Source organism: Lacerta agilis, chromosome 9 (assembly GCF_009819535.1).
Source record: "Lacerta agilis isolate rLacAgi1 chromosome 9, rLacAgi1.pri, whole genome shotgun sequence".
Lineage (NCBI taxonomy): Eukaryota > Metazoa > Chordata > Lepidosauria > Squamata > Lacertidae > Lacerta > Lacerta agilis.
The window spans coordinates 29494098-29521955 of NC_046320.1; the positions used below are offsets into that span (position 1 = coordinate 29494098).

Below are 27858 nucleotides of genomic sequence, written 5' to 3' on the forward strand. Positions count from 1 at the left end.
CAGCCTGCGTACACTGATTCTGTACCAAAGAGTCAAATAAACCATGGCTATCAGGGCTGTGCCACACATACACTTGGCATACCCAGACTAGTTATATAAATAGGCCTGGAATGCTTGGAAATCTATAACCGTGAATTGTAGGTTTTATTCCATGCAAATGTTGCCCAATGTATTCAGGACTTATATGCGTATTATAGTGCTCTTGGCAAGTTACAAAAGAACAGTGCAGTTCATGGTAGGAAAGCTGTTTACAAGGAAAGAACAAACACCATAGTGCTGATTTGCTCCCAATGAGACAGTGTTGACAATGCCCTGCCTCTGGGGAAACCCTAAGAAATGCCATGGCCCATGTGGCTAGCAGTGAGTGAAAAACAAATTAGTGGCAGATATATTGACAAACACAACAGGGAAAAGTGGCAGTTTGGCCTCATTTTGTCCCTAATGATTTTCTGCATTGTTTCCAGTGGCACTGTTTTAAACACCAATAGAAATCAGGATATCCTTTTGGAACAGAAGCTGTTGTGTGGTGCATATTTATCATGCCAACAATGCAACTTTAATGCTCTGTAATTATGTATTAAAATCCCATCTAACTGGAAAGATTCTTGGCCAGGGGGAATTGCTGAAGATAATTTCAGGTGACCTGTGGATGGTTTTCCTAGCCAAAAGTCAAAGACAAAATATTTGAAACAGATTAGATAAAACCGAGTTAGTTCTTAGCATTAATCATATGCTTATCAACCCTTGGTTATAGAGATTAATATAGGGATTTCCAAGGGCATGTTTAGCCTTTCTCAAATTAACTTTTAATATGTTTCTTTTAAAAATGAAATTAGCATTGTGTCAACCCTCCCCATCCCCCACAATAAATAGTAGACAGATGATAGATAGATAGATAGATAGATAGATAGATAGATAAATGCTATATTAAGTGATTAACAGAGGACATAATCTACTGGAAATGCTTCCTGTGCAAGACCCACTGAAGTGAATAGGAGTACCATAAGAAAATGACACTGTCTCTGTGCAGCTTCCTTTCATTTCAATGTGACTTCTTCAGGAAAACAGCCAAGTGAATTAGACTCACTGACATCTTCACCTGTTTTTCCAAATAATCTGTTCCAGATAGATCCTAACTATTATAGTCAAGATTTTGTTTTATCAGTGGTGCTCCCGTAACAAATGAAAATCTCACCCTCCCCCAATATTCTGTAAATACACAGCTTTTGTGGAAAGTAATCAGAAACCTCTCTGCACATTCTCCGCTTGGTGCCTAACATTATTACAGGCTTATGGCAAAACATGGTTCCTTGCAGGATAATTTCAAAGTCATCAATGAAATGGCCCTATCATTCCTTTCGCAGGATGAGACTTTAAGAAGGGCCTGTCCTGAATATTGTAAAAGAGAAGGGAAGGGAAGGGAAGAGAAGAGAAGAGAAGAGAAGGCTGATGCACATGATGTTGAATGTTGATGTTGTTGTTATATTTTATTACCTAGTCTTCACCCTGAGGTCCCAGGGCAGGTTACAACATTAAAACACACAATTAAAATCAGGTTAAATTAACTTGCAATCATAGAAATAAGGTGTTTACTAAAATATACACCTCAAGTGTCAAAAGCCAGGGTAAAGAGGTGCATCTTCAGCGTTTGCCAGAAACAGTATGATGAAGAAGCCAGACTTACCTCTGCAGGGAGTTTGTTCCACAGCATAGGAGCTGCCGCAGAGTCAACTGGACAGTCAAAATAATTGCTTTTTTGTTATATATACACACACACACACACACTTCCAAAGCCACTGGAGGTCTGCCCACCTGCCTGATATTCAATATAATCTGTTCACAATCTTGACCAATGCTTTCTTAACCTGAAAAGCCTCCAGTCTCTAGGCCAATAACAGTGTTGTATGATTAACTTCCTTATTAATGTAGCCTCTCTTACAAAATGCAAGAGTGTCACAGATTATGTTACATTAAGACAAATAGAACTGTAACTGGTATAAAAACCACTACCAAAGTGGAACAATGTACCTGATCATTTCAGGCCTTCTGTTTGTCACCTTTAGAGTAGTTTCTTGTATCTGGCACCCCTAGAGAAACATTTAGCAATATTGCTTGCTACTCTTTCCATGCCTCCTGCTACAAACACCTACCAGCAGAAAGCTCACATTTCCCCACAAACACCTACAGTGGAGCCCAGTATCTTCTTTTGCTCCTCACTGCAAACAGCTGGAAGTGATAGAGGATGATTAGCCACAGCAGCTTCACACCTTTTTCTAATCTTCAGTTAAATCAGGGAGCTTCTGCAAAAGAAGGCAAACTAAGTGAAGGCATGCCCTGCAACAATCTATTAGATTCAGTGTACCTACTTAGGATGTCGAATGTCTGGCAGGGATCGCTCCAAGGCTATGTTGTTGCTCACAAAAATATTGAAACCATTTTCCCGATATGCAGAATCATCATTGTCTTCTTCTGTGAGAGGGTAAGGCTTTCCCTGTTCACCTTTCCCTGAAATGGAACACAAAACGAAATATAGTTACCATCATGGGTGCTTCAGTGTCCAGAACTGCTGTGATGTTCTGTGATGGAAACTGTTTTAACAAGCAAACTGCAAATAACATCTGAAGTATGAAATAGTGGTACTCCAATGCAAATCACAGTATTCATGCAGTTCCTCAGTGCATTGAGGAGATTATCCCTCTGATCTAATAAACCAGAGGGACAGAAAGCTATAAGTGATATAGACAAGAATGTGCTGTAGGCCTATGCAAGAGCGTAGGCCCTTCTGCTTTAAGTGTACAATAGAACCTTCTGCATGTGGTTGTACACCAATACAATTGATGGGTCAAAGCCAAACAACCAGCTCTATAGGCCTTTGAAAGAGAACTGTTATAAGCCCTGTTCAGCCATAAGGTTTCATACAATGGGACATTGACCCTGATTGACCAAGTTTCTGTTTCCATTGGGGAAGAGTATATTAGACTGGATATGGAATAACTGATTGGTTCAAAATTGGGAAAGGAGTACGACACGGCTGTATATTGTCTCCCTGCTTATTTAACTTATATGCAGAATTCATCATGCAAAAGGCTGGACTGAATGAATCCCAAGCCGGAATTAAGATTGCCGGAAGAAATATCAACAACCTCAGATATGCTGATGACACAACCTTGATGGCAGAAAGTAAGGAGGAATTTAAGAACCTTTTAATAAGGGTGAAAGAGGAGAGCACAAAATATGGTCTGAAGCTCAACATAAAAAAAAATAAGATCATGGCCACTGGTCCCATGATCTCCTGGCAAATAGAAGGGGAAGAAATGGAGGCAGTGAGAGATTTTACTTTCTTGGGTTCCATGATCACTGCAGATGGTGACAGCAGTCACGAAATTAAAAGACACATGCTTCTTGGGAGGAAAGCAATGACAAACCTAGACAGCATCTTAAAAAGCAGAGACATCACCTTGCTGACAAAGGTCCGTATAGTTAAAGCTATGGTTTTCCCAGTAGTAATGTATGGAAGTGAGAGCTGGACCAAAAAGAAGGCTGATCGCTGAAGAATTTATGTTTTTGAATTATGGTGCTGGAGGAGACTCTTGAGAGTCACAAGGGCTGCAAGAAGATCCAACCTATCCATTCTTAAGGAAATCATGCCTGAGTGCTCACTGGAAGGACAGATCCTGAAGCTGAGGCTCCAATACTTTGGCCACCTCATGAGAAGAGAAGACTCCTTGGAAAAGACCCTGATGTTGAGAAAGATGGAGGGCACAAGGAGAAGGGGATGACAGAGGACAAGATGGTTGGACAGTGTTCTCGAAGCTACCAACATGAGTCTGACCAAACTGCGGGTGGCAGTGGAAGACAGGAGTGCCTGGCGTGCTCTGGTCCATGGGGTCATGAAGAGTCGGACACAACTAAATGACAACAAAATCAATGAAACATCCTTCAGACTGATACCAATCAATCATCAGCCAAAGGGTGTGGCCAGTCTGGGCCAATCCATTGAGGGATAGGACTAGCTGCATGCATTCCCAGTTGACTAATCACCTATTCAATACCTACTAAACACCTGAAAAGGGCTATTGATACAGATAAATGGCAAAGTAATAGAATATTGACATTTGGAATAGTTTGATCTAGTCTCCATTCTACAGTGGCTCTTTTAACATTTCTCAGCAAGACTAGGATGTTCATCTTTTTAAATCTTTCGTGCCTCAAATGGCTTCATATCCACAGAGTTGAAGGAAATATGTCAACTTGGTTAATTGAATTATAACAGGCATGGTGTGCAATTCTTTTTTTTTTTTTTAACCAAACAGCATTTTCTTCATGCTAATTATCAGGCAGTTCTGGATAGTGCTGAAGATCCTGACCACTGGAAGAGGCCTAGACCACAGCAACATTTTGCCCAGAAGAAAGACATTATGTGGAGACATTAGGGAGAGACAGTTTTTTCCACTCGATTCCAGAAATTAAAAAAGGTTTGTGAAAGAAGAAAAGGAGCATTATTCTCTTAAATAGCCACAGACACACAACAGCATAAAAATGGCACTCTATCAGTCAAAGCCAGATATGTTAAGTATTCTCAATAATACAGAACAGAGCAATTTGGGTTAGAATATAATACTATAGAGCATTAAACATATATCGATATTTTTTCACTCTACAGTAGTAATTGTGCTCACTTAAGCTCAAAGAGTAGAAAAGGAAACATTTGCATATGAGTTGTTGTTGTTTTTTAAAAAAGAAGTCACCCTACTTTGGTTTGTATGAAGACCAAAATAAAAATAAAAAATCATTTTATATTCTGAAATTAGCCTATTTCTTCCTGCTCATTTAAACCTTCACAGAAAACAGCAACCACTGTTCGTGACAGCAATTGTTAAGTGTTAGCCCAGGAACTAATGCATGTTTGCCAAGTCAGCTTCTCTCAGGTCACATCCACACTAAGCCTTAAATGCACTCTTACTTCATTTTTTTAAAAAAATTAAAAAATGGTAATTCTGGGAACTGTAGTTTGTTAGCGGTGCTGGGATCTGAAGTTTTGTAACATATGCACCCTCAGCAAACTACAGTTCCCTTGATTATTCATGACTGCAAAAAAAATGGTATAACAGTGCTTTGAATATTTGGTGTGGAAGTAACCCAAGATTTGAGGCACATTTTAAAACTACAGTACTGAGATTGTGGAAATCATTCGTGATATCCCAGCTGATACAATGCAACTGTTTAGGCAAACATGCAGACCAGGTCAGCTGGAATGGCATTTTATTGAATGGTACAGCTGCTACTCCTAAATGGTTAAAGTGGTACCTCAGGTTACAGACGCTTCAGGTCACAGACTCCACTAACCCAGAAATAACACTTCAGGTTAAGAACTTTGCTTCAGGATAAGAACAGAAATTGTGCTCTGGTGGCGCAGCGGCAGCGGGAGGTCCCATTAGCTAAAGTGGTCCTTCAGGTTAAGAACAGTTTTAGGTTAAGAACAGACCTCCAGAACGAATTAAGTTCTTAACCCGAGGTACCATTGTATTTACAGTCAAATATTCTAGAATCCAATGGCAGTTAGAATTTACCAGTTTCTATGAGGCTACCAATTTATCTTTCCCTCAGAATTCCAGCCAGTCAATATGCTCCTGAAACTCCAAAGAACCTCTCTTCCCTAATCATAGCTTCATACCTTGGCAATTACATACTGGCACCCCAAATTCAGAGGCTTATAGTATGTGATGCACCACAGAACACAAAAAATTAAATTTTTCATTGTAGGTGTTCCAGAACTTAAGTGTGTAAACAATAGGGTTGAATTTGTTGCAGCTTTCATATACAGCAGTAAGCAAGCACAGGAACCAACTCTATGCGAGGACACCTCAACCCCCCCCTCCCAGTATGTGGGGACATGGCTGAGGCGCCCAATCTTGAGGGGCCGGATCTTGCCGGGCCTTCCCACAGCGGTGGTGAGCCTCGCTGGGCCTCCCTGCAGTGGCAGTAGGCCTTATCCCAATGCACATGATGTCACATATGTGCGTTGCATGTGTGACATCATGCACACGTGACAAGCCCCTCCCCAAATGTTGGGTGGAACTTGGCGTCTTTGAATATAAGAGATGGGTCCTTATTGAAAATAATAATAAAATGTCAATTAAGCCTGTTTGATTAGACACTATGGCTTAACTAGCCATCTTAGGAAGTGGTCAGCATCGAGATTTACCACCAGAAGGCACTGAGACACACTGTGTGGATGCAGTGGTGAGCTTGATGGCCAGGAGTGCTTTTCGCCAACTTTATGTGGTAAGACTAGAGCTATGGGCAGTCCAGCACTTGTATATTTTGACTACAGTTGTCTATGCATTGTCAGGGCTAGATTACTGCAATGCACTATGTGCAGCTTCCCTTGAGGTTGGTCTGGAGGCTGTGGCTAGGATAGTTGTGAAAGAAAACTACTCTCTGTGTATAATATCTTATCTACAGAACCCGCCCTGGTTGCCAATCTGTTACCATGCCAAGTTCAAGGTTTTTGCACTATCATAAAAGGCCCTTAACAGCTTGAGACTAGGTTATATGAGAGAGCGCCTTACCCATGCATACATAGTAGGTCACTGAATTCTGCAGGAAAATCTAAAACAGCAGAAGCTTCTCCACAGCAATTCAGAGTAGGGCTTTCACTGTGGCTGCCTCTGTTCTTTGGAACAGCATCCTTATGCTTTCCAGAAACAAATAGAGACAGTGCGCACCCCCAATCACAACAAGCTTTTCCAGCTAGATTAAGGTGAGGCATGTTTTAGGTCTCTGACTTGGGTGTTTATTTCTATTGGTTTTAAAACTGTCTTTTTGGGGAGAAGGTATTGTTTAAAAACCCATTTGAGTTGTTTTTATTGCATGATTGTAAACAACAACAATAAGTAAAATTGCTTATAAAGCATGTTTATTAGGAGAAATTCCCACTATAATTCTGATGGTATTTTGTAAGGACTTGCCAACTGATTACAAACTGATGTGGATATGTGGCAAACTGAGCCTAAAATTGGAAAAAAAATGAGAAGCAGAGAGAAACCAAAATCGACAGATTTATATGTCTTGAGTGGGGGACAGGGCCCCCGCTGTTGCTTTCAATGTATTTTGCAAATGCACAGCATGAATTATCTGCCCTGCTATATACCACTGCTTTATTTTCTGTTCACAGGGGAATACAAGAGGGTGCAAAGCTGGTGATGAACACATCTCTAAATCCTTGTTTAAACCCTGCTGCTCCCTAAACAAACAAACCCTTGCTTTGAAACACCATACTTTAGCTGCTACAATGGGATGTACAAGTACATTTTTGAGAACAAGAAAGGTTTGATATAGTCCCTAATACCAACATATTGTAATGTTAGATTGGAATAGAAATAAACGCTGGCAGTCAAGTGTGACCAGTGTGTTTGGAATGCCAGAGTGTGCGATGGGAGATAAGGATTCCTCCATGTTCTGATTTAAGTTACACAGCACTATCACCGTTCCAAAAAGAATGTGTTCTCTGCAGCCAGCTGAAACTAATCACAGCTTTGTAGCCAGGGGATGCGCAGTATATCTTCTATTTAGCCCAGCTACTTATCACCAAATGCCACAACTGCTAGAATGCCTTTTCTCCGATTTAACATAAGAACAGACTGGCAGCAGGTTGCTTCCTAGAGCCAAGCCTTGTAGACAGCAAACCAGCCAGCGTGTGAAAAACACAACTTATCTCAACATTAAAAGCATTTGTGCTTTGATTCAATCATGGGCTGACCTGCATAGATAAAAGGAATCCAGTGCATGCCCAGATAATTTGAAGGAATTCAGCTTTACAGGAAGGAGGCTGCAGGGTTTAAACAAACCAAGTGACATTCTAGGAAAGCTATGTGTTGTAGCAGAATGTCTACGGTAATTAAATGGGTGCTGCAAAACCAAACTGGAGGAGGCGGACTAAACCATTGCTGGCACTGAGTAAAAGAAGTAATATTTAAAGCTGCAAGACTACAACTCGAGAGAAATGTAAGTCGCGGTCCCTGCAGTCACTTTGAACTTAGGTCACCTCAAGACTGTTAGTATTATGAGGGAAAGATTCAAGCAAATACCTGAAATTTAGGTTTGCACAATTACAGTGATCTGTTACCCTGCTATAATAAATCCCCCCTCCCTTGGGCTTCCAGACAATACTCTCTTGGTGACAGCAACCATGAGCAGCAACAGAGTCCATCCTGTGAAGCTGGTAGGATCTACTGTAGACTTGCCCTTCTCTGAATTGGAAGGCTCCTACCATTGACAGAGGGGATTGGAATCCAGTGGAGCCTTTATAAAAGGGTGGGAAGGTAATTTTCACCAGTTCTCCCTCCCTCTGTATCCCTATCGAACATCTCCCATGCTGTTCCAGTGGGTTTGCCAACTATCAGAAGCATGGTTGTTGTTGTTTTTGGAGATATAGAGTGCTTTGGCAGGGAAGGAAGCAGGAATTGGAAAACAACAACCCCAACTTCATTCATTCTTCTAGCAGGAGTTATCATTTTACACTGAAGCATCCTAAAGTACCATACAAAGTTCTGCTCACAGGAACTCTAGATCCAACTTTAAATTGCTAATATAGTACTAATTTGTGGTGAAAGTTGCCTTGATCCACCATCTGAAAATTATAGCTGGTGGCTAAGAAAATAATCAGTCCATTTTAATAATATGTTCGCAAATCATGCATTAGAACCATTGTCAATAATTTAAAAATGGATTATTCTGCACAGCTATAGACAGGGAGGGAGAACTTGTGAAAATTACCTCCCCACCCTTTTATGAGGTGTGGGGAGGCTATGCTCTGTTGTCTATGCTCTGGTAACCTCTAGGTTAAATTACCTCAACATGTTAAACATGCAGCTGCCTCTGAAGATGATTTGGAAATTACAGCTGGTGAAGAATTTTGAGACCAGGTTGATCACCGGGGTAGGATGGTTTGAGCATATAATGCCAATCCTGGCCCAACTGCACTGGTTGCGGATTAGTTTCCAGGCCCAATTCAAAGTTCTGTTTTTGACCTATAAAGCCTTAAACAGCCCAGGGCCGCAATAACTCAAAGATTCCCTCTCCCTGTATGAACCAACCCTGTGATCATAATCTGAAGCCCTTTTTCATGTGCCTCCTCTATGGGAGGTCTGGATGATGGCAAAATGAGAATGGGCCTTTTCTGCAGTGGCTTCCTGTTTGTGGAATGTTCTACCCAGGTCAGCTCACCTGGCACCTTTGTTACATCTCTTTAGCCAAAAATGTTCTTCTATAACCAGGTCATTGGCTGATAAACAATAAATGACCTTTTAAATGTGTTTGTGGGAGGGGCGTTATCCCCCCCCATGTATTTTGTGTTCTCATTTTGAATTTGTATGTTGTGAACTGCCCTGTGATCTTTGAAGTGTGGTTGTTGTTGTTCAGTCGTTCAGTCGTGTCCGACTCTTCGTGACCCCATGGACCAGAGCACGCCAGGCACGCCTATCCCTCACTGCCTCTCGCAGTTTGGCCAAACTCATGTTAGTAGCTTCGAGAACACTGAAGTGTGGTATACAAATTTAAATAATAATAATAATAATAATAATAATAATAATAATAATAATATAGGCATGCATATACCCTTATTTCTCTTACTTCTGCAGACATACTTACTCAAGCACAGACAAATACCCAGTTCTTAGCAAAGTACCATCACAATGTATCTTACATTGACAATAGTTATTCAAAGTGCTAACATAAAAGATATTTAAACTTTGTGAAAGGTGCCAAAAAGCACTTCTGCCCCTTGCAATAGATGCATAAAGTCAATCACACACGGTGGCTTTGTGCTAGGATGAGTCACTGGTACGCATGTATGGATTGAGCATTATTGCTGCATTATGGATTGAGAATTCTTGCTGCATTAAGGCAATGTGCTTAGTAAGATGTTTGAACTCATGCACCTGCCTTATACAGTGCCACCACCATGTAGAAATGCTTTTTGGTGGACTTCATGTGAGTGCTGCAAGGTCTTTAATCTCTTCATTTGGAAACAGTATTCCATACATGAGTCTGAGCTTGAAGGTCCTGCTGAATTGCTGTACCAGTAATAATTGTATACAGGAGGGGATTTTGGTCAGGACAACTCGCCATAAAAAGCTGCAACTGCTGAAATTCCCACTTCTACAAAATACTCAGAAGCACACCAGCTCTGTATTATATGACATTAGACTCCTTTCCATTGAAAATGATACTTCATGAGAAAAACATATGTTAAGCATCATGAGAAAACATATGTTAAGATAAGCCAAAAAGGCACTGGATCGAGACTGGCATTCTGGGAATGGAAGAAGCTTAGCATTTGGAGCTGACTGCTTGCCATCTGCCTTGGGATTGGCTGGAGGAAATCAGATGCTTGAAAATGGATTTCTAATTGATGCTGGAACACTTACCTGGCAGCACAGCTGACTAGATAAGCGTCAGCTCTGCCTCAAAGCAACGGAGGCTGCCATCAAAAGAACTGCTGTCTGCCCACTGGCATCAAACTGGCTTCAAGAATATTGTACCGGCCTTGCAGTAAGATTAATCCTTTATACACTGTAATGCTAGCTTGGAGCAGCAGTTACTTTAGCAGCTAGCTATTCACGCCCTGTAAGGATTACACAGTAGTGGCTGCTAAATTGTACCATTTTTATCTATGCTTATAGTGCTTATGTATACATGCATATTCTCAATGTGTGATTTCATACCAAATCAGTTGATTTGCATCCTCTCCAGCATCAGCATCAATTTTTATCTGTTAATCTTCCTTCACTGTTGGGATAGCTTAGTCCAGTGTTTTTCAACCACTGTTCCGCGGCACACTAGTGTGCCGCGAGATGTTGCCTGGTGTGCCGTGGGAAATTACTTTATATATAGTCAATATAGGCACAGAGTTAATTTTTTTAACATTTTCTAATGGTGGTGTGCCTCGTGATTTTTTTCATGAAACAAGTGTGCCTTTGCCCAAAAAAGGTTGAAAAACACTGGCTTAGTCAGTAGAGCATGAGACTCTTAATCTCAGGGTTGTGGGTTTGAGCCCCATATTGGGCAAAAGATTCCTGCATTGCAGAGGGTTGGACTAAACGACCCTTGTGGTCTTTTCCAACTCTACAGTTCTATGATTCTATGACTATGGATGTGGCCATTGTACTACAGTTGTACGGAAGTGCCATCCATGATTAAAATGGTGTGTGGGTGGGTGGGTGTGAAGTGCACTGCAAGTGTTAATATGATTTATAATAAAAAAATTAAAATATAGCAATTTCAAGGTGTGTTAGTATTCTCCTGCATCTCTTGCATAGAGTTATGAGTGTCTACAGCCCACAACAACAAAAGTGCTCCCTCCCACCAAAAAGACATTCTGTAATAGGCACAGTACTTTGCACAACACCATATCGGCTCTCGCAGCATACGTGCTGCCTTCAGTATGCTTGGTTTTGGAAATGGATGAGAAGTATATGGGAAGGAAAGTGGTGATGAGCTATCCATGTTGCTTTTTATTGGCCCCTTCTCCTTTGCTTTGTATATTTTGCAATCACGGAAACAGCAAATAAACAAATGTAGCACTATAATAGTAAACTCAAAAGGTTTCTGACAGCCAAATCAGGCCTACTGAGCAAACTATCAGAGGCAACCCAAGGTTTGTAAAAGTACCAAAAGTATTAAGGGGAAACATCTGAGCCCACCCCACAAAGAACACACCGAGGTCTGAGCATATTCAGTGACCAAGAAATGCTGGATATCTTTCAAGAAACCACCCCTTAAAACTGCAGGGGAGGGAAAAAGAACGGAGTATTCCAGGATTCATCAAACTCGGCCCTCCAGATGTTTTGAGACTACAATTCCCATCATCCCTGACCACTGGCCCTGCTAGCTAGGGATCATGGGTGTTGTAGGCCAAAAACATCTGAAGGGCCGTGTTTGAGGAAGCCTGGAGTATCCTGAAAAAGAGTGTGGTTGGCTGCCCTGGACCATGAATAGGAGCACTGTGCAATGCAACATTTTGTCACAGGAACTAGTTGTCCTGTGTTTGTTTGCTACATTTCTGTACTACTTCTAAAAAAAGTCTCCTGCATGGTTTACACTAAGTGTAATAGCAACAGGTATGTTGAGGTATCATATTGTTTCTATTTGCCCCCAGTATTATGTAAGGAAAATTCAATGGCCACCAAAGAGAAGCACAAAATTAGGGGAAGACTGCAGGCAAATAAATGTGTAATAACATTTTGAGTATGATATACTCCTATGTTGTGAACTGACAGTGCCCCAACCGCCATTGTTCCAGAAGACTTCAGGCATCCCCTACACTGTACAACAGATGCCAATGCAGTATCACTTAGGAGAGCAGTCACAATAGCTCCCAGAAGCCAGAAACCCACGGTACCATGTGTTGGTTTGGAGCCATTGTGACTGCTCTGGCCAACTAGAAGTAACATTGCCACTTACTGCATTGCCTAGGAGCTCATTTCTTTGCATGTGCGCCACAAGGAATCACATAACCACCAAAGAGCAGTGGTTCTTAAATTTTTGGGAAAGGCCCTTCGCAGTGAAACAGACACGCAAAATCTAACTACTGACGTTGACGCACAAAGTTGTGTTTTCAGAACTGTGTTTGTGAAGTGGTTGTCAGCGTGAGATGATTTTGCAAGTTAAAAAAAAAGAGAGAAAAGTATAAATTCCTAATCCCCAATCAAGAGATGTAATTCCTCTTGTTAATTCTGATCCTTAGGGGATACAAGTAAGGATTATTTTTAGGTTAATACTGATTTCTCATTAGAATGAAGCTGTGATGCCCCAGCTGCACTAAAATGATTGACTTTTGTTTACTGCAACAAACAACTTTGGTTAGAAGCTGACAAAATTAGGAGCAAGACTTTAGAAAATTTAAATGTAGCTAATCAAACAGATGATGTTTGGAGGTGTTTTTTTAAAAAGAAAATGTACTGTAAGTGATCTTACAAAGTATTCTCTTCACTTGTATTTCTGGTGTTGCTAGAACAGCAAATGTAAATTACATTTTAAGCTCATCTTCCAAGAATCTCAGTGCTTCCCCCCCCCCCACAACATCCTCACTGTGGGATATTTTAGGCTGAGAGATGGTGATCTGGCCACAACTTGCCAAGAGCCAGATCTCACACAACTGGCAGAGTAAACCCTTTTGGAGGAGGGCGATATAGATGTACCTGTTCTAGAATGGTGTGGCTAATGCTGGACCATGACTGGGGAGGCCCAGCTTCAAATTCCCTAAGAGATCTTTGGCAACTCACTCTTCCACAACCTCATCTTCCTCACATGTGCGCCACCCTAAGCATTTTGAAGTGGAATCCAAGTGAATGAAGAAATCAAAGCAGCTGGAAAAAGACACTTGAAGTAATCAAGAATAATGTGGAGGAGTGGATCTTGTTAAAGCTTTTACAACTTACACCACTATATAAAAAAATCAGCTGCTAAATAATACAATTGATACAGGTTTTATTTTGGCAATCCAAGTGGCTACTTCTAACTGATCTTAATTCTTCACATGATTCTGATTCTACATGACATAGGAACGAGGTGTGTGTGTGTGTGTGTGTGTGTGTGTGTATATATATATATATATATATATATATATATATATATATATGAATGAGATTCTAGCAGATATTGCTTTGCCAGGTCTAGTGCAAAAGAATAAGAAAAAGAAAGGTATCCCAGTGTGTAAAGGAGGAAGTTTACTCTAAACATCCCACCTGAACGCATGGCATCTTTTTGAATACTTTCATAGTCATGCCAGTCCTTTCTTTTCAAGCCATCTGTCCAGGTATAGAGCTGTCCATCTCCAAGCCCCATTGGGAATGTCTGTAGAAACAGGGGGGAAAAGGTATAATTAAATGTTACCTTCTCTAAAGAAACCCAAACTCATTCATAGGCAAAGACAGATAGCAGTCAGGTTCCCTGTATGGATCTGCAACATACATATGGGACTCATGCATATGCAGGATGACGTTCACATTCACTTTAAGGGTTGCTCTGAGAAAGTGGGACTACCTGCAGGTAGAGATTTGCTAGGCTTCCTCTGCACCCATCTTTAGGTGCTTAGTAAATATCTTATTAGTCTAGCAAGCTTTAAGAACAATCTGCTGCTTAGCAATTTATCTTAAGATCAGCTATTCACTGTTTTCCCCCTTTGTTTTTATAGTATTGTGCTGTTACCTTTGTTTAAATTGTTGCCATTTTTCGTATTCCATATAATGATTTTTTTAAATGTTATCTTTTTCTGTGATGTTTCGCCTTTTTAAACTAAACCAAAATAGAGAAGGCAGTTGAATTCACACTTTAAAAGCTAGTTTAGGAGAGTGGCTAGACTGTGCTGTGTGTTGGAGAAATCGAGGTTCAAATCAAATGGCCATAGTCTTGTGATGTGGTCTCTCAGATGACGAGGTGTTCAAATGATGGGAGAAAGGTAGGCCCCACCTCAGATTTCCCCAATTTTAGTCAAATCACCCCCCCCCCCCCACCTACAGTGTGGCCTTCTAAAAAGTGTGGCTAAGGGACCCATCACAAAAAGTAGGTCCCTTGTTGTTTAAGGACTGGTCTCTGGCAAATCACTAAGTCTTAGCCTGAGGTACCTCACAGGAATATTGTACAAATAAATAAGAGAGTCCAATGTATACTACTCTAAGGCCCTTGGAGGAAAGTAAAAGATGACAAACAGATACATATTTCCAGAGAACTAAACAAGAAACTCATTTTAGGCAGGTTAGTAAGCATCATTTGTGGGTTCAGTATATGTGGAGGCCTGGAATCAGCACCCAGAATAGCAGAGCAAATGCCAGGGTCTACCATGACTGAGACTGGCTTCCCTTTAAAAAACAAAACGAAACAACCCCATTTTTGTGTCCCGTGTTGTAAAGGGAAGTGCTGAGTGAGGTGACTGCAGCTTCCACCATCTTCATTATCTCCAATGCCTTGGGGCCCTACCTACAATATGGCCGCATTCACCCCATACATTTAATGCACTAGTATACCACTTTAAGCAATCATGGCTCCCTCCCCCAAGAATTCTGTTAAGGATGCTCAGGCCCCCCAGTCCATACCCTCCAACATGTTGAGATTGAAAACCATTGTTTTTCCCCAACTCCACTCCCGCACAAATCACATGACCTGTGTGACCTCACATTTCCCCCCAAAACGTGCATTTTGGCCTCCATGGTCTCACACATCTTCAGGTGCCATGCTGGGAGCACGGCAGCCAAAAACAGGATGTCCTGATTTAATTGGGGTAGTTGAGGTGTATACCAGACCCCTCACAGAGCTACAATTCCAAGAGTCCTCTGTGCAGAGTGGTAGATTCTTACACTACTCAGAATTGTGTGTGTGAACCATGGCTGTTTAAAATGGCATCATAGTGCTTTAAAAGTATGGTGTGGTTGTGGCCTATGCTGCGAGCGAGATATTGGGGATAATGAAAATGGCGGTGCCCGCAGCTGCCTCACCAGGTGTTTCTCTTCACAGTGCTGGGATGAGGGAGTACTGAGCAGATGCAGCGGCACTGCTTTCCACACTGCCACCCACCCCAATTCTTTACTGTGCCCTCTGTTAAGCTTTGGGGCACACACCTAGGACAATATGGGGACACACCACATGGCTCCTTGCTGAAGGCCCCCTCAAACATGGCGTCAAGCCTGACTGTGTGAGTGTGGAAGCTCCTGCATCAAATGGTTATGACTGAACTAGGGCAGGAGAAGATTGCATTCCAGCCTGTAAAAACATCTGCACACTTCCCACAATAAACTGAAATACTGTTGAAGTGTAATAAATTATTTAAATCAAAACAAGTAAAAAAGCTAGACTGTAGATTTAGAGTTTGGTTATGATGTAGAAATTGAGAAGTTATGAGTCAAGATATTAAATAAATTTAATGATTTTTTTATAGTAAAATAAGAGATTTTAAGATGGTAAGAAATTACTAAAGATGATTCACAAGGAACGCAGGAAGTGGAGACAGGAGGAAGTCAGGACACAATGTTCAGGATAGATGTTAAGGATAGTGTAAGTTTTTTTGTTTTTATTGTAGTTCTGTTTTTTGTTTATTATAGTTGTATTGTTTTGTATTAGTATGTTTGTAATGTTTTTTTAATAAAATTTAATATATATTTTTTTAAAAATCAAAACAAGTAAGACTGGCACAAAGAAATCCAGCCACATTCTATTTTATTTTGAGTATTTATTTCAAATACTAAGCAACATATTCTTGAAATTGACAAGGTGAATGGCCCCATCCTTCTTCCTGGTGCATTTGTGATAAAAATTGCCAAATTTTATAATTCCTATACTACTGTCCTGCTATGGACTGTTGGTAAAATAAAAAAAAAATCCCTTAAAAGCATCAGTACTCAAACTGATCCTAAAAGATTTCCAGTATTAAAAGGTCAAATCAGACCCCCTACAGTTGAATAAAGAAAAAAAGAGTAAAATTCTGAACTGTATATTGCATTGCCTGCTAATTTGTTCTCAACTTTTATTCACGTTTGCATATTTTCCTTTATTCTCTGTAATTTGTTGAGTCTAGAGACATCGCCCAACAGCCACTGCTGTGGCCTGTATTTCTAACCTGGAAACATGGCTGCCATGAGACAGAAGAAGCCCTGAACCTATAGAGTACCCCTGCTGCCAGGGCCCCAATCCTCCATCCTCAGGGGAAAAGACCCCAGGTGAAATTTCTCAGAGAAATGGTTTCAGAATGGCACTTGATATCCCTACCTCCTCCAAACCCCCATCACCAGGTAGGCCCATGATGCCATCTCTCACCCTCGCTGCTTTAGCCTGAGAAGGTAGCATGACCATTCTTGGAATGAATCCAAATCCCTACTGTAAGGACTAGAAACTTTGTTTTCTAAAAATATAAATTTTCAGAAAGATGGTCTCTGAGCTCAGTATAGTATTCTGCACTCCGCCCCGCCACCAGCATAATTGTGTTTTTGTGTGTTTGTGGCAAACACCCATCTCTTAAACCTGAGCAACAGACCAGCAGGTAGCTCAGACCCCATGAACTTTGTAATGCATTTCCAACAAACTTTGACAATACATTTTTGAGTCTGCGTAGTCATACTTGCACAGTTTGTCAAGGCAGGACTTTGGGGCAGAAATCAAGGACCCTCTTCAGCCGAAAGAGTAGGGTGGTCCCAAACACAGCAATGAGTGAATTAATGTACATTGCAATCTAAATGGGGTGGGGGACAATGCAGGGTTATTAATTCTAAATTTGCTTAACTGTACCATTGTACTTATACTCTGAGGCTTATGCACTCATTTTACCAACCTCAACCAATTGTGGCCATGTACAGATACCCATATCTTAAACTTTATAGCAGGGATTATTAATCCTGTGGCTTTCCAGATGTTGTTAGACTACAATTCCCATTGGCCCCAGCCAGCATGGTCAATGGTCAGGGATGAAGACAGTTGTGGAGGGCCACAGGTAGGCTTGGGAAATAAATTTGATTCAGTTGAGGAACCGACAAAATCCACACTCCCCAAAACAATACACAAACTGAAACAGCCATCTTTCAACATTAGCACTTCTCTGAATTTTGCTATGCAGTTCTCTAGCTGATTAGTGTGTACAAAAATGCTTTAAATGCACATATCTGTGAAAAATGAAACATCCTTTTTGAGGCGAGGCAACTGGCCCGGTACACAGTGTTCCAAATGCAGTCACATATGCAGTTTGTATAATCAGAAAAGAAGTGCTGTGATATGAAAAAGGAATCTCTCTTCCAAAGCTGTATATTGTGTAAAGAGAAATTAACAGACTCAGACAACCTTTACAGCACAGGAAATGAATTAACACAGAATTCCATCCTCTCACATGTCAATTAAGTTGACAATTGTTGTTTCTTCCAAAAGAGATTATCTTGCACATGTTTTGAGTGTATGACTAGAAATAACAAAACACTTATTAAATGCTATAAGACCAAAGGGGAAACAGCACAGCTGAATTCATTTTCTTTTTTCTTTTTCTTTTTTATTGCTTTAACTTACATTAAATAGACCAGTGTTCTACAAGTCAGCTTTAGGGTTGTCAGTCATGCTTATTTGCTTTCCCTTGATCACTTGAAATAGCTTCCCCCGCACCCCCAAACGGCAGAAAACTTTAGTTTAACTACTCAGCGGATTCCCTGAAGTATTTCAAATTTCCCTGGATAATACAGCAATTTCAACTGTCCAATATTAATAAGCCCAAAAGCCTGATTTAAGCAAGGAATGGAAATCTTCATTAGCAAGAAGCAGTGAAATATTTTTTTCATCAAGTTTACATTTATCATATATATTCTGGTATGTTAACATGTTTTTGCACATATTACCTTTATTCGGACAGAAATGGTGAGTTAAAATACCAGATCAGTTGCTTAAAAATACTGTGTATGTTTACGACTGGGGGAATTCCTCCAACTCAACACATACTTGTATGAATCAGGACGACTGTAAGTGATCAGATATACTGATGGTGCATTTTACCTGCCTCCCCAAATACAGGTGAAACTCGAAAAATTAGAATATCGTGGAAAGGTTCATTTCCTTCAGTAATTCAACTTAAAAGGTGAAACTAATATATGAGATAGACTCATGACATGCAAAGCGAGTTATGTCAAGCCTTTATTTGTTATATTTGTGATGATTATGGCGTACAGCTGATGAGAACCCCAAATTAACAATTTCAACTTTGGGGTTTTCATCAGCTGTACGCCATAATCATCACAATTATAACAAACATATCTCGCTTTGCATGTCATGAGTCTATCTCATATATTAAACTCCAGTAGCTAATGAAAACAATTGCTTACATAAATGGACTTTTCCACGATATTCTAATTTTTTGAGTTTCACCTGTATCTTTCATGTAGAAATCATACATATTCTGATATGGTATACATGAAATGCAATGGATGGGAGGCTAATCACTGCCTTCCTTAGAGACTTATTGCCTCTGATTCCTTCCACACCTCCCGGCCGATTGTGCAGGTTGGAATGTAATTATCCTTCGGATTTCACATTTCTCTGAATTTTGCAACTGTTCACAGCAAACACATTAGCCTAGAAGGTGAGGGCCAGGTCAGGTTCTATTTGCCAAGAACAAATTTATCATGTGTCCTTCCATCCTCCCCTCCCCTTCCCCTGCCTGTCAAAATGACAGACACCCCCCTATTAGCTCTTTACATAGCGCTTCCACAGTATCCCCCATAAATTCATGTTGCTCAACTATGTGTAGAGGTTTGCCCTTTTCCCATTCCCCACAGAAAGCACAGTAAAGGAGAGGCAGGAGGAGAGAATCAGCATCACAGTAACTTTAGGAGCTTGAGCTTTCCCCCCTAATTTTATAGAGTACGATGACCCAGGAAGTCCTTTCTGAAGAGCAGAATTCAGACATACTAATTCTCCTAATGAGACCTATTGGGGGAAAGTGAATATTAGTGAGCCCTGAGGAATTACATTTAATGAAATTTTCTCCATATGCAAACAGTAGGAGATTCCACCCCCACCCCGCTTACTCAAGGAGCCTGAAGCGGATTTTTAGGAATTTCCTAAAACTTCATGTTCCACCAGGCAAGCAAGGAATTTAAATTAATGGGGTGTGAAGCTGTCTGCAATTCCTTAGCTGCTGATTTCCCTTGTCAGCAGCTGAACATCTAGGAAGCCTTTCCTTTTGATGTTGTTCTATGGCTTAACAAGATTATTTTAAAGTGTTTCAGAAAATAGTTTCCTTGACTTGGTGATGCCCAAGGCCAGAGGAATTTCCATTCGAGAAACTCAGTTACTGGAGTGTTATTTCTGTGGCTGGAAGGAAGTCTTATAACCTCAACAGTGATTTCTATTCAGTATTGCATTTAAAAAATGAAGAAGCCAAATTAAATAATACCACATGCATACATATAATCAGATTGTATGAATAAAGTCCAATGAAGCATTAACTTTGTAATTTGAGCCATCCATCCATTACTCCTAAATTATTGCCCCCTTCCTTTAAATAATTATTTTGCTACTTCTGTGTACTGCAAGGTGGGCAAAGCTTCTCCTGGCAGCCACCACTCTCACTCTCCAACAAGGCTCCTTGGACAATGTTATGTAATGATGTAGCATGGCTCTGATAGGGTTTTGGAGGTGAGGTGGGCAGAAATGACTACCATCAAGGGCCAACATTTCCCCTTCCCAGAAATCTTAGTGGAACAGGGAGAGTGGGGAGTTGGAGAAGAAGAGGTGCTTCAACATTTCCACATGGCATGGGGAAAAAGAAATGCCTAAAAGGATTTTATTTTTTTATGAAATAAAAACCACCTCTGTTCTGACACCACCAAAGGACCCCCCCACACACCTCATGGATCCCAAATTCCTTTCAATCACTAAACTGAGTGGTAAATTTGGGGGCCATTTTGGGGTTAGCACTAGTTGCTAAGGGAGGCCTTGTCCTCTACTGCAGTAAGGCCAACACTAGCAGTCAGAACATCTAGGAGGTGGGGAAAGAGGACTTCCCATCATTGCCACTTCACAACACTTCCTTTCTGCTGCTGACACCTTCTTTTGGAGGACAGATAAGGGAGCCAGAGCCAAGCCTGGGAAGAGGACTCTGCTTCCAAGAGCTCTGAACTGACCCCCTGGGGTAAAGCAAGGGTAGAGCTAATAGTGAGGGTTGCATTGTTTTTGTTTTAAATCCTGTTCATTTTGATGGTGCTTTGCGTTTACTATGTATTAAGTTCAGATCATTTGATTATGAAGAATTTATGTTATGCTGTGTTAGTTAGTTAGTTTTGTATTACAGTGGTACCTCGGGTTACAGACTCTGCTAACCTAGAAACAGTACCTCGGGTTAAGGAAATGGTGTGGTGGCGGCAGCGGGAGGCCCCATTAGCTAAAGTGGTACCTCAGGTTAAGAACAGTTTCAGGTTAAGAATGGACCTCCAGAACGAATTAATTAACCTGAGGTACCACTGTATTTGAATTTGGATGTGATGCTGTATTTCGATAATAAGCTGGTTTTTACTGAGAGCTGCTTTGGATACAGTTTACTGTGAAAAAGTGGCATAGAAATTAAGCTGGGTTATTTTGTTGCAGAGGTGTGTTGTTGGAATGAGAGGCTATGGATCCTGCACAGCACACCAAAGACATACCCCTAGAACAGGTCTCCTTCAACTCTCTCTGACACTGGAGAATAACCAGTTGCAGACCTTTTGACAGTGTTGTGGAAGTGCTATCCAGTCTCTGAGGGCGAATGTATCTCCATTCTCAGAAAGAGAGATACAAAGGAACCTATAGCCCAGGGACTGTAAGATCACAGCTGAAATTAAGTACCGTATATACTCGTGTATAAGCCAAATTTCCCAGCACATTTTTTAATGCTGAAAAAGCCCCCCTTGGCTTATACTCGAGTGAGAGTTTGCTGCCACCGCTCTGCCAAGCATGGCTCCTGTGCCTGCCCTTGCGAGTGGCAGAGGCTGTTGTCGGCAGCGGAGGAACAATCAGCCTGAAAGCTGCCCTTTCTGGCTGCTCTTTCCTCCTCTGCTGCCTTTGCCACTGTTGGCGACGGCAGAGTCATATACCTTTCAGGCTGCTCCTTCCTCCTCCTCCACCTTTGCCTAGGGTTATACTCGGGTCAATAAGTTTTCCCAGTTTTTTGTGGTAAAATTAGGTGCCTCGGCTTATATTCGGGTCGGCTTATACTCGAGTATATAGGTATGTCTCCTAACTCATGTTTCTTCATGCTAATACAATGCTTGCTTGTAGCATGTACAGCCTTGTGCAAATTAGTTGAAACAAAGCCACATCGATCAGTCTGTCAAGCACCCACAAAAGAAGATGTTTTGGGGGTGCTTCAGTTATTTTGGTGTTGAGAATTTGTGGGCTATATGCAAAAGTCACCTCCGTGCTGTAGACTGTACAACTATGGAGAAGCTCATTCAGGCGCTGATTCAAGTGTGGTACAGGGATCCGAAAATCCACAGTGACTTTTCGAAACTAGTAGACTCCATGCCAAACCGTGTTGAAATGCTGCTTAAAAATAGCAGAGGTAATATCCGTTACTAATGTACGTATATGTGAGTTTTGTACATGTATATGTGAGTTTTGTAGAATAAACTAATGTACTAAATTCATTGTTTGTTTCACATACAGCCCACAAACTCTCAATGGGATTTATGTCCGGTGAATTCCATGGCAAATCTAGGAAGAAGAAGAAGAAGAAGAAGAAGAAGAAGAAGAAGAAGAAGAAGAAGAAGAGTTTGGATTTGATATCCCGCTTTTCACTACCCGAAGGAGTCTCAAAGCGGCTAACATTCTCCTTTCCCTTCCTCCCCCACAACAAACACTCTGTGTGGTGAGTGGGGATGAGAGACTTCAGAGAAGTGTGACTAGCCCAAGGTCACCCAGCAGCTGCATGTGGAGGAGTGGAGACACGAACCCGGTTCCCCAGATAACGAGTCTACCACTCTTAACCACTACACCACACTGGCTCTCTTTATTTGCTACTCTGTCATGAATTTCTTCACCACTTTTGATGTGCGACAGGGGTCTAGGTCCTGCTGCAATATCCCAGTACCGTCAGGATACTTCTTTTCCAGCTCTGGAATAACTCTCTTTCGTAGAACCTAATTTTTTGTGGTGAGCGCATAATTCCTTCTATTGGCTGCAGGCTTTCGAAACCATAATAACTGAAGTATCCCCCAAACATCTTCTTTTGTGGGTGCTTGACAGACTGTGGCATAGAAAACATGCTTTGTTTCAGTTAATTTGCACAAGGGTGTAGTATTCCAGCTGCTGATTAATGTGTGTGTGTGGTTGAAAACATTCCACCCACTTCTAAAAGGACATAGATAGTAAAGGCCAAAGGCCTGGTTATAGAGAAACGTTTTTGCCTGGCACATAAAGATATATACTGATGGCACGTGAGCCACAGCAGTAAAGGCCCATTCTCATGTTTTCACCTTCTGGATCTCTTGCAGACAAGGCACATGAAGAAGGGGCTCAGATGATAATAGTAGGGTCTGGGTCAGTTCAAGAGGCGGTCCTTGAGGTCTAGAGCCATTTAAGGCTTTATAGGTGAAATCCAGCACTTTAAATTGGGCTTGGAAAGTAATTGGCAGCCAGTGCAGTTGGGCCAGAACTCATATTATAGGCTCCAATCATCCTGCCCCAGTGAGCAATCTGTCAGCGGAATTCTGCACCAGCTGAATTTTCTGAATTGTCTTCAGAGGCAGGCCCAGGTATAACACGTTGCAGTAATCTAATGTAATGCAATTAATTAACATAGGCAACAGTTTGTTCATTCAAACTGTTTTGCTCTTTATAGCTGAATGTAGCTGTTGCCTAGCAAAGCTTGTGAGTAAGAATCAGCTAGATCCCCATAGCAGATTTGGTAAGTGAGTAGACCCCTTCAGAAAGCCGACCTAGCTGGATTGTGAAATCTGTTTTTAGCTAGCATTCAACAGCAACCCTAGAAATAAAGTGGGTAGTATTATATTACAACACTTTCCAATTGTTTTTCTCAGTGGATTGTCTTAGAAAAAGTAATTTTATTCAAATCTTCACAGTTGTGTTCTTTGAAGTACTTTGGCCAAACATAAAAGGAGAAAAACAATAAAAATGTGCATGAGGATGCTTGTGTCTGAGTTTTATGAACTGCATTTGAACAAATATTGTGCTTATGACCTTTTCTTAACCAAATATTAATTTCAGAAAATGCATCAAAGCAACACTTTAAGAAATAATAAATGTGCCCAAACTGAGGGTAGAATATAGCTTGTGAACGCCAAATGAATTATGTTTAATTCAGCTCAGTTATTTGCCAACATATATTTTGTGAAACCTAATGATGCTTTTATTTGTGGATTATATTTTCATGCTGCAATAAAGACAAGTATTTTTCAATAACTGGAAAATACATGTTCAGTACTGCCAGCAGTATTTATTTATTTATTTTGCTTCTGTTGGTAACTGCAGAATTATTCCAGGATCTATTATATGAGGTTAAACATTTGCAACTGAATAAACAATGGCAATAGTTCCACATTTAATCCAGGTTTGAACAATTTATAGCAGCCATTTCGGATATTGTCCATCAGCCATGTATTGTGGCTTACCAGTGCTTGGCACCCTTGTACTGCAATCACAGGCAGACTGCAAAAACAGGAGGTCATACATGGGCTGGTGGGATGCACTGAGTTTGAAGGTTACCATTTGTGCAGCTCTGGTTTACATAAGATAAGGTAAAGGAACCCTGGATGGTTAAGTCCAGTGAAAGGCGACTATGGGGTGCAGCGCTCATCTCGCTTCAGGCCGAGGGAGCCAGGTGTTTGTCCACAGACAGCTTTCTGGGTCATGTGGCCAGCATGACTAAACTGCTTCTGATGCACCGGGACACCGGGCCAAGTGCCAGAGTGGATGGAAACTCCGTCTACCTTCTTGCCGCAACGGTACCTATTTATCTACTTGCACTGGTGTGCTTTCGAACTGCTAGGTTGGCAGAAGCTGGGACAGAGCAACAGGAGCTCACCACCGCCATGCGGATTCAAACAACTGACCTTCTGATCGGCAAGCCCAAGACCAAGAGGCTCAGTGTTTTAAACCACAGCACCACCTGCGTCCCTTTTACATAAGATATACTATATCTAAAAGGCAGTTTGTATTTTCTTACAAAGGTGGCGCTCCAACTGACAAAGGGGAGCTCCACTGTTAGAACAGCATTTATGCCCCTGGAAGAGCCCCTGCTACCTTGGTGGAAATGTCCACCAGCATAAATGTACAGTTGGCAGTGATCTGATTATGGTAGGAGGGCAAAGGGACATGTTGTGGTGGATCAGGGATGGTTTGGGATCCACCAGATCCAAAGGCCCTTTATTGGTCTGACACACCCCAGAAAGGGCAAAATGCCAACGGAAGTCACAAAATAAAAGTTAAAAGGCCTTAAAAGATATGAACATAGATCTTTCATCTTGGCCACTGTGCACCAGCAAAGCTTAGGAAATAGCAGTTTCTGTGCTATGGAATCTCACCATCTCCACTTTAGAAATGCTCTCTTTTGTATTTTGTCTCACTCTATTGTGAACTGAGGTCAGTTTTCTTTCCCCTTTGGAGGCATCTCATATATCATGTAAGATTTCTAACAGCACCCCCAATAGGCCTTGGCAGCTACTCATCAGCTGCAAATTTCCTTTTAACCCAATGTACAATGAAGTTCAATACTATATTACTTCCAAGTCAACACAATGCGTTTCCATTTGGACAAGGCACACATCAATACAAGGAAACCTTAAAAGCAACAGCATGTATAAAAGAAGGATCAAAAGATCAAAGTGTCAGAAGAAGAAAATTCCAGCAGCAACCTACACCAATCATTTCTAAATGCTTGAGAAAACAAAACAATGTCTAAACAGCTAGCATGGGGGACAACCATAGCCTAGCATAGAGGGACACTGCTTGCAGGGATGAGAAATCCTCCCCACTATGCACATTTAGTATGATGTGTAAAAAAAAACCCTTTCACAAACACTGATAACATGAAACACAGTGATCAAGTCATTTGCTGTGTGAAAGGGCTGGTTTCTTTCCCCAAAAAGTTGAACTGGGAAACACCCAACAAATTTAAGTCGGCATGTTTAGGGCAGACAAAAGTGTATTTTCTGTGTATTTTCCTTGCATTTCTTTTCTGTTCCGCAAAGACAGTAAAGATAGGCAGATAAACAGACAGACAGACTTGTCAGCATTAAGTATGCAACTCTGCATGTGCATGGCTGGTAGGAGTAATTCAAAATTCCTGGCTTAAGCTAGCTCAAAATTCCAAGTGTGCCATCACAAAGGTTGGCAACCACTGTGTTAATATTTGATGTACAGTATTTCTACATTCAAGGAGATAGAGCACCTGACACATCCAGCTGTAACTTTAAAAGTACAATCATGTGGAGGACTGCTCCACATGTCCAGCTAAACATATGAGCTGAAATTTAGACGGCCTTTTTTTAAAAAGAGTGAACGCCGGAAGACTAGGTCTGCCAAAGTTTAAAGGTAGTATAGTTCAGATTGCTAGATGCTAGATAGGAAATTCTCTCTCTTTTTTTGGTTAAGTTCTTATGTGTCCCACATGACTATATAAGTGCAAAGGCAGTGCAGACAAAACCTTCACTTTGCTTTTTAGAGTTTCTAGCTGCCATTCTAGTAAAGTGCAGAAAGGTGCAGGTACTGTTTGTCTCTGTTCAAACACCTATGAGTGATGGGCAATGCACTCTTGCATAGCTTTGACCTCTGTGCTACCAACGTATATTCAGTCTCTGTGACCCTTTCTCCAGACCCTCCTGAAAATGTCAAATTCCCTTTAAAAATATCTGACTTTTGAAAGCAGAATAAATTATACAAAATGTGTAAGGAAATGCAACTACACACAGTATCTATAATGCATTCAAAGGGCGTAGGGTTCAAACAGTTCTGTGAATACCATGCATCCATATCCCTGATTATATTTATTTCACGTTTATTTTGCATGTGACTAAAATTAAAACATTTCTCTTTGTTTAGACATATATGAAAAGAAAATGTGAAACAAACAAACAAACAAACAAACAAACAAACAGAACATAGCATACTTCTATTTCTTATGCCCAGGCTTTGAGTGCCACTGCTTACATATCCGAAAGAGGGGAGTATCAGTATCAGACAAGCTCATTAATTCATTCAATTTATATCCCTCGTACATTGAAGGAGCTCAAAAATGAGCACAGTCAACGGTTGGTATATTTAGCTCAGTGCATACAGGTAGGGACATAGGATATGGGGGTGGTGTGCCACATGGACAGGGAGGAGCTATGGATACTTGCTCCCATCAACATCTTGGGCCAAATTGGGGTTGAAGCAATGCTCCTTTATTAACTTCCTCTTTCATTTCCCCCTCATCTTTCACCTCTTTCCTTAAAAACAACATCAAAGAGATCATCTGATGATACTGGCGAAGTGACCCAGCTTAGCTGGGATGTCAGTTATGGTCATGAACATGTGGATTATGTATAGAATTTAGATGAAATGTGCATAAATTTGTAAGCAGACACAGTCTGTGGTTGAGGCTCAAGTGTCTCATATTACAGATCGTTTACCATGTAAGCACAGGCTGGGAAGGCAGAGTTGCTGGTTATTATAGTTCTTGTAAGAACGAAACATTGCTGTGCATGCAAATATCTTATTTTTAAGTGGTTCTCAAAAATCCCGGAATAGCATATCCTCCAGCCACTTGTTACACCTGGTAGACATCTGCAGCCGGCACGTTTTTAAGTGGTTCGGGCCAGCAGGGATTACCAACACAGCAGCATTACATACAACGTCTGTCTCACCATTTGATTTTTACATTAACCCGCAAACCCTATGGGATGCCAGTCTAATAAAGTACTACATAGATTCAGAAGATCCATCTCCTCTGGAGAAGATTTAACATCTGGTTCAATTACAGAGAAATATGATGAGCCAAAAAGGCGCATGATTATCAAAGAAACTCACTCACAGATTTTTATTAGATTCCTCAGAGTAACAGAACATGGCCCCTTTGCCTATGACATTGAGTGATGAAGTTTAGTAACAGCTGTGTTTCATTGAGTAATTATTTCGTTTTAATTTCACTCCATGAAGATATATATTTGAAGGCACTTCTTCAGCTAAAGAGGATAATGCATCATGGAAATTCAATTTTTTAAAATCACAAAGGCGTTTATGTAAGTTTTCTTGTGAATCTTTTCTTGAATGCAAAAAGAGGCTCAAACTGCAAACAGGGTGTTCATATTCACTCACCAATCATGTTATCATTTTATGAAAAGAAATACTAAGTATGCTTGC

At 40.9% G+C, this 27858-nt stretch overlaps 1 protein-coding gene across 3 annotated transcripts in view; it reads right to left on the reverse strand.

Moving 5' to 3' along the window:
- Positions 1-27858, reverse strand: part of GALNTL6 (polypeptide N-acetylgalactosaminyltransferase like 6) — a 460100-nt gene that overhangs the window by 279162 nt on the left and 153080 nt on the right. For all 3 annotated transcript variants that reach the window (XM_033159707.1, XM_033159705.1, XM_033159704.1), the window contains exons 3-4: positions 13749-13857; positions 2367-2505 (exon numbers count right to left, since the gene is read on the reverse strand). In XM_033159707.1, coding sequence (XP_033015598.1) covers positions 2367-2505; positions 13749-13857 — 248 coding nt within the window. The remainder of the gene's footprint in view (positions 1-2366; positions 2506-13748; positions 13858-27858) is intronic.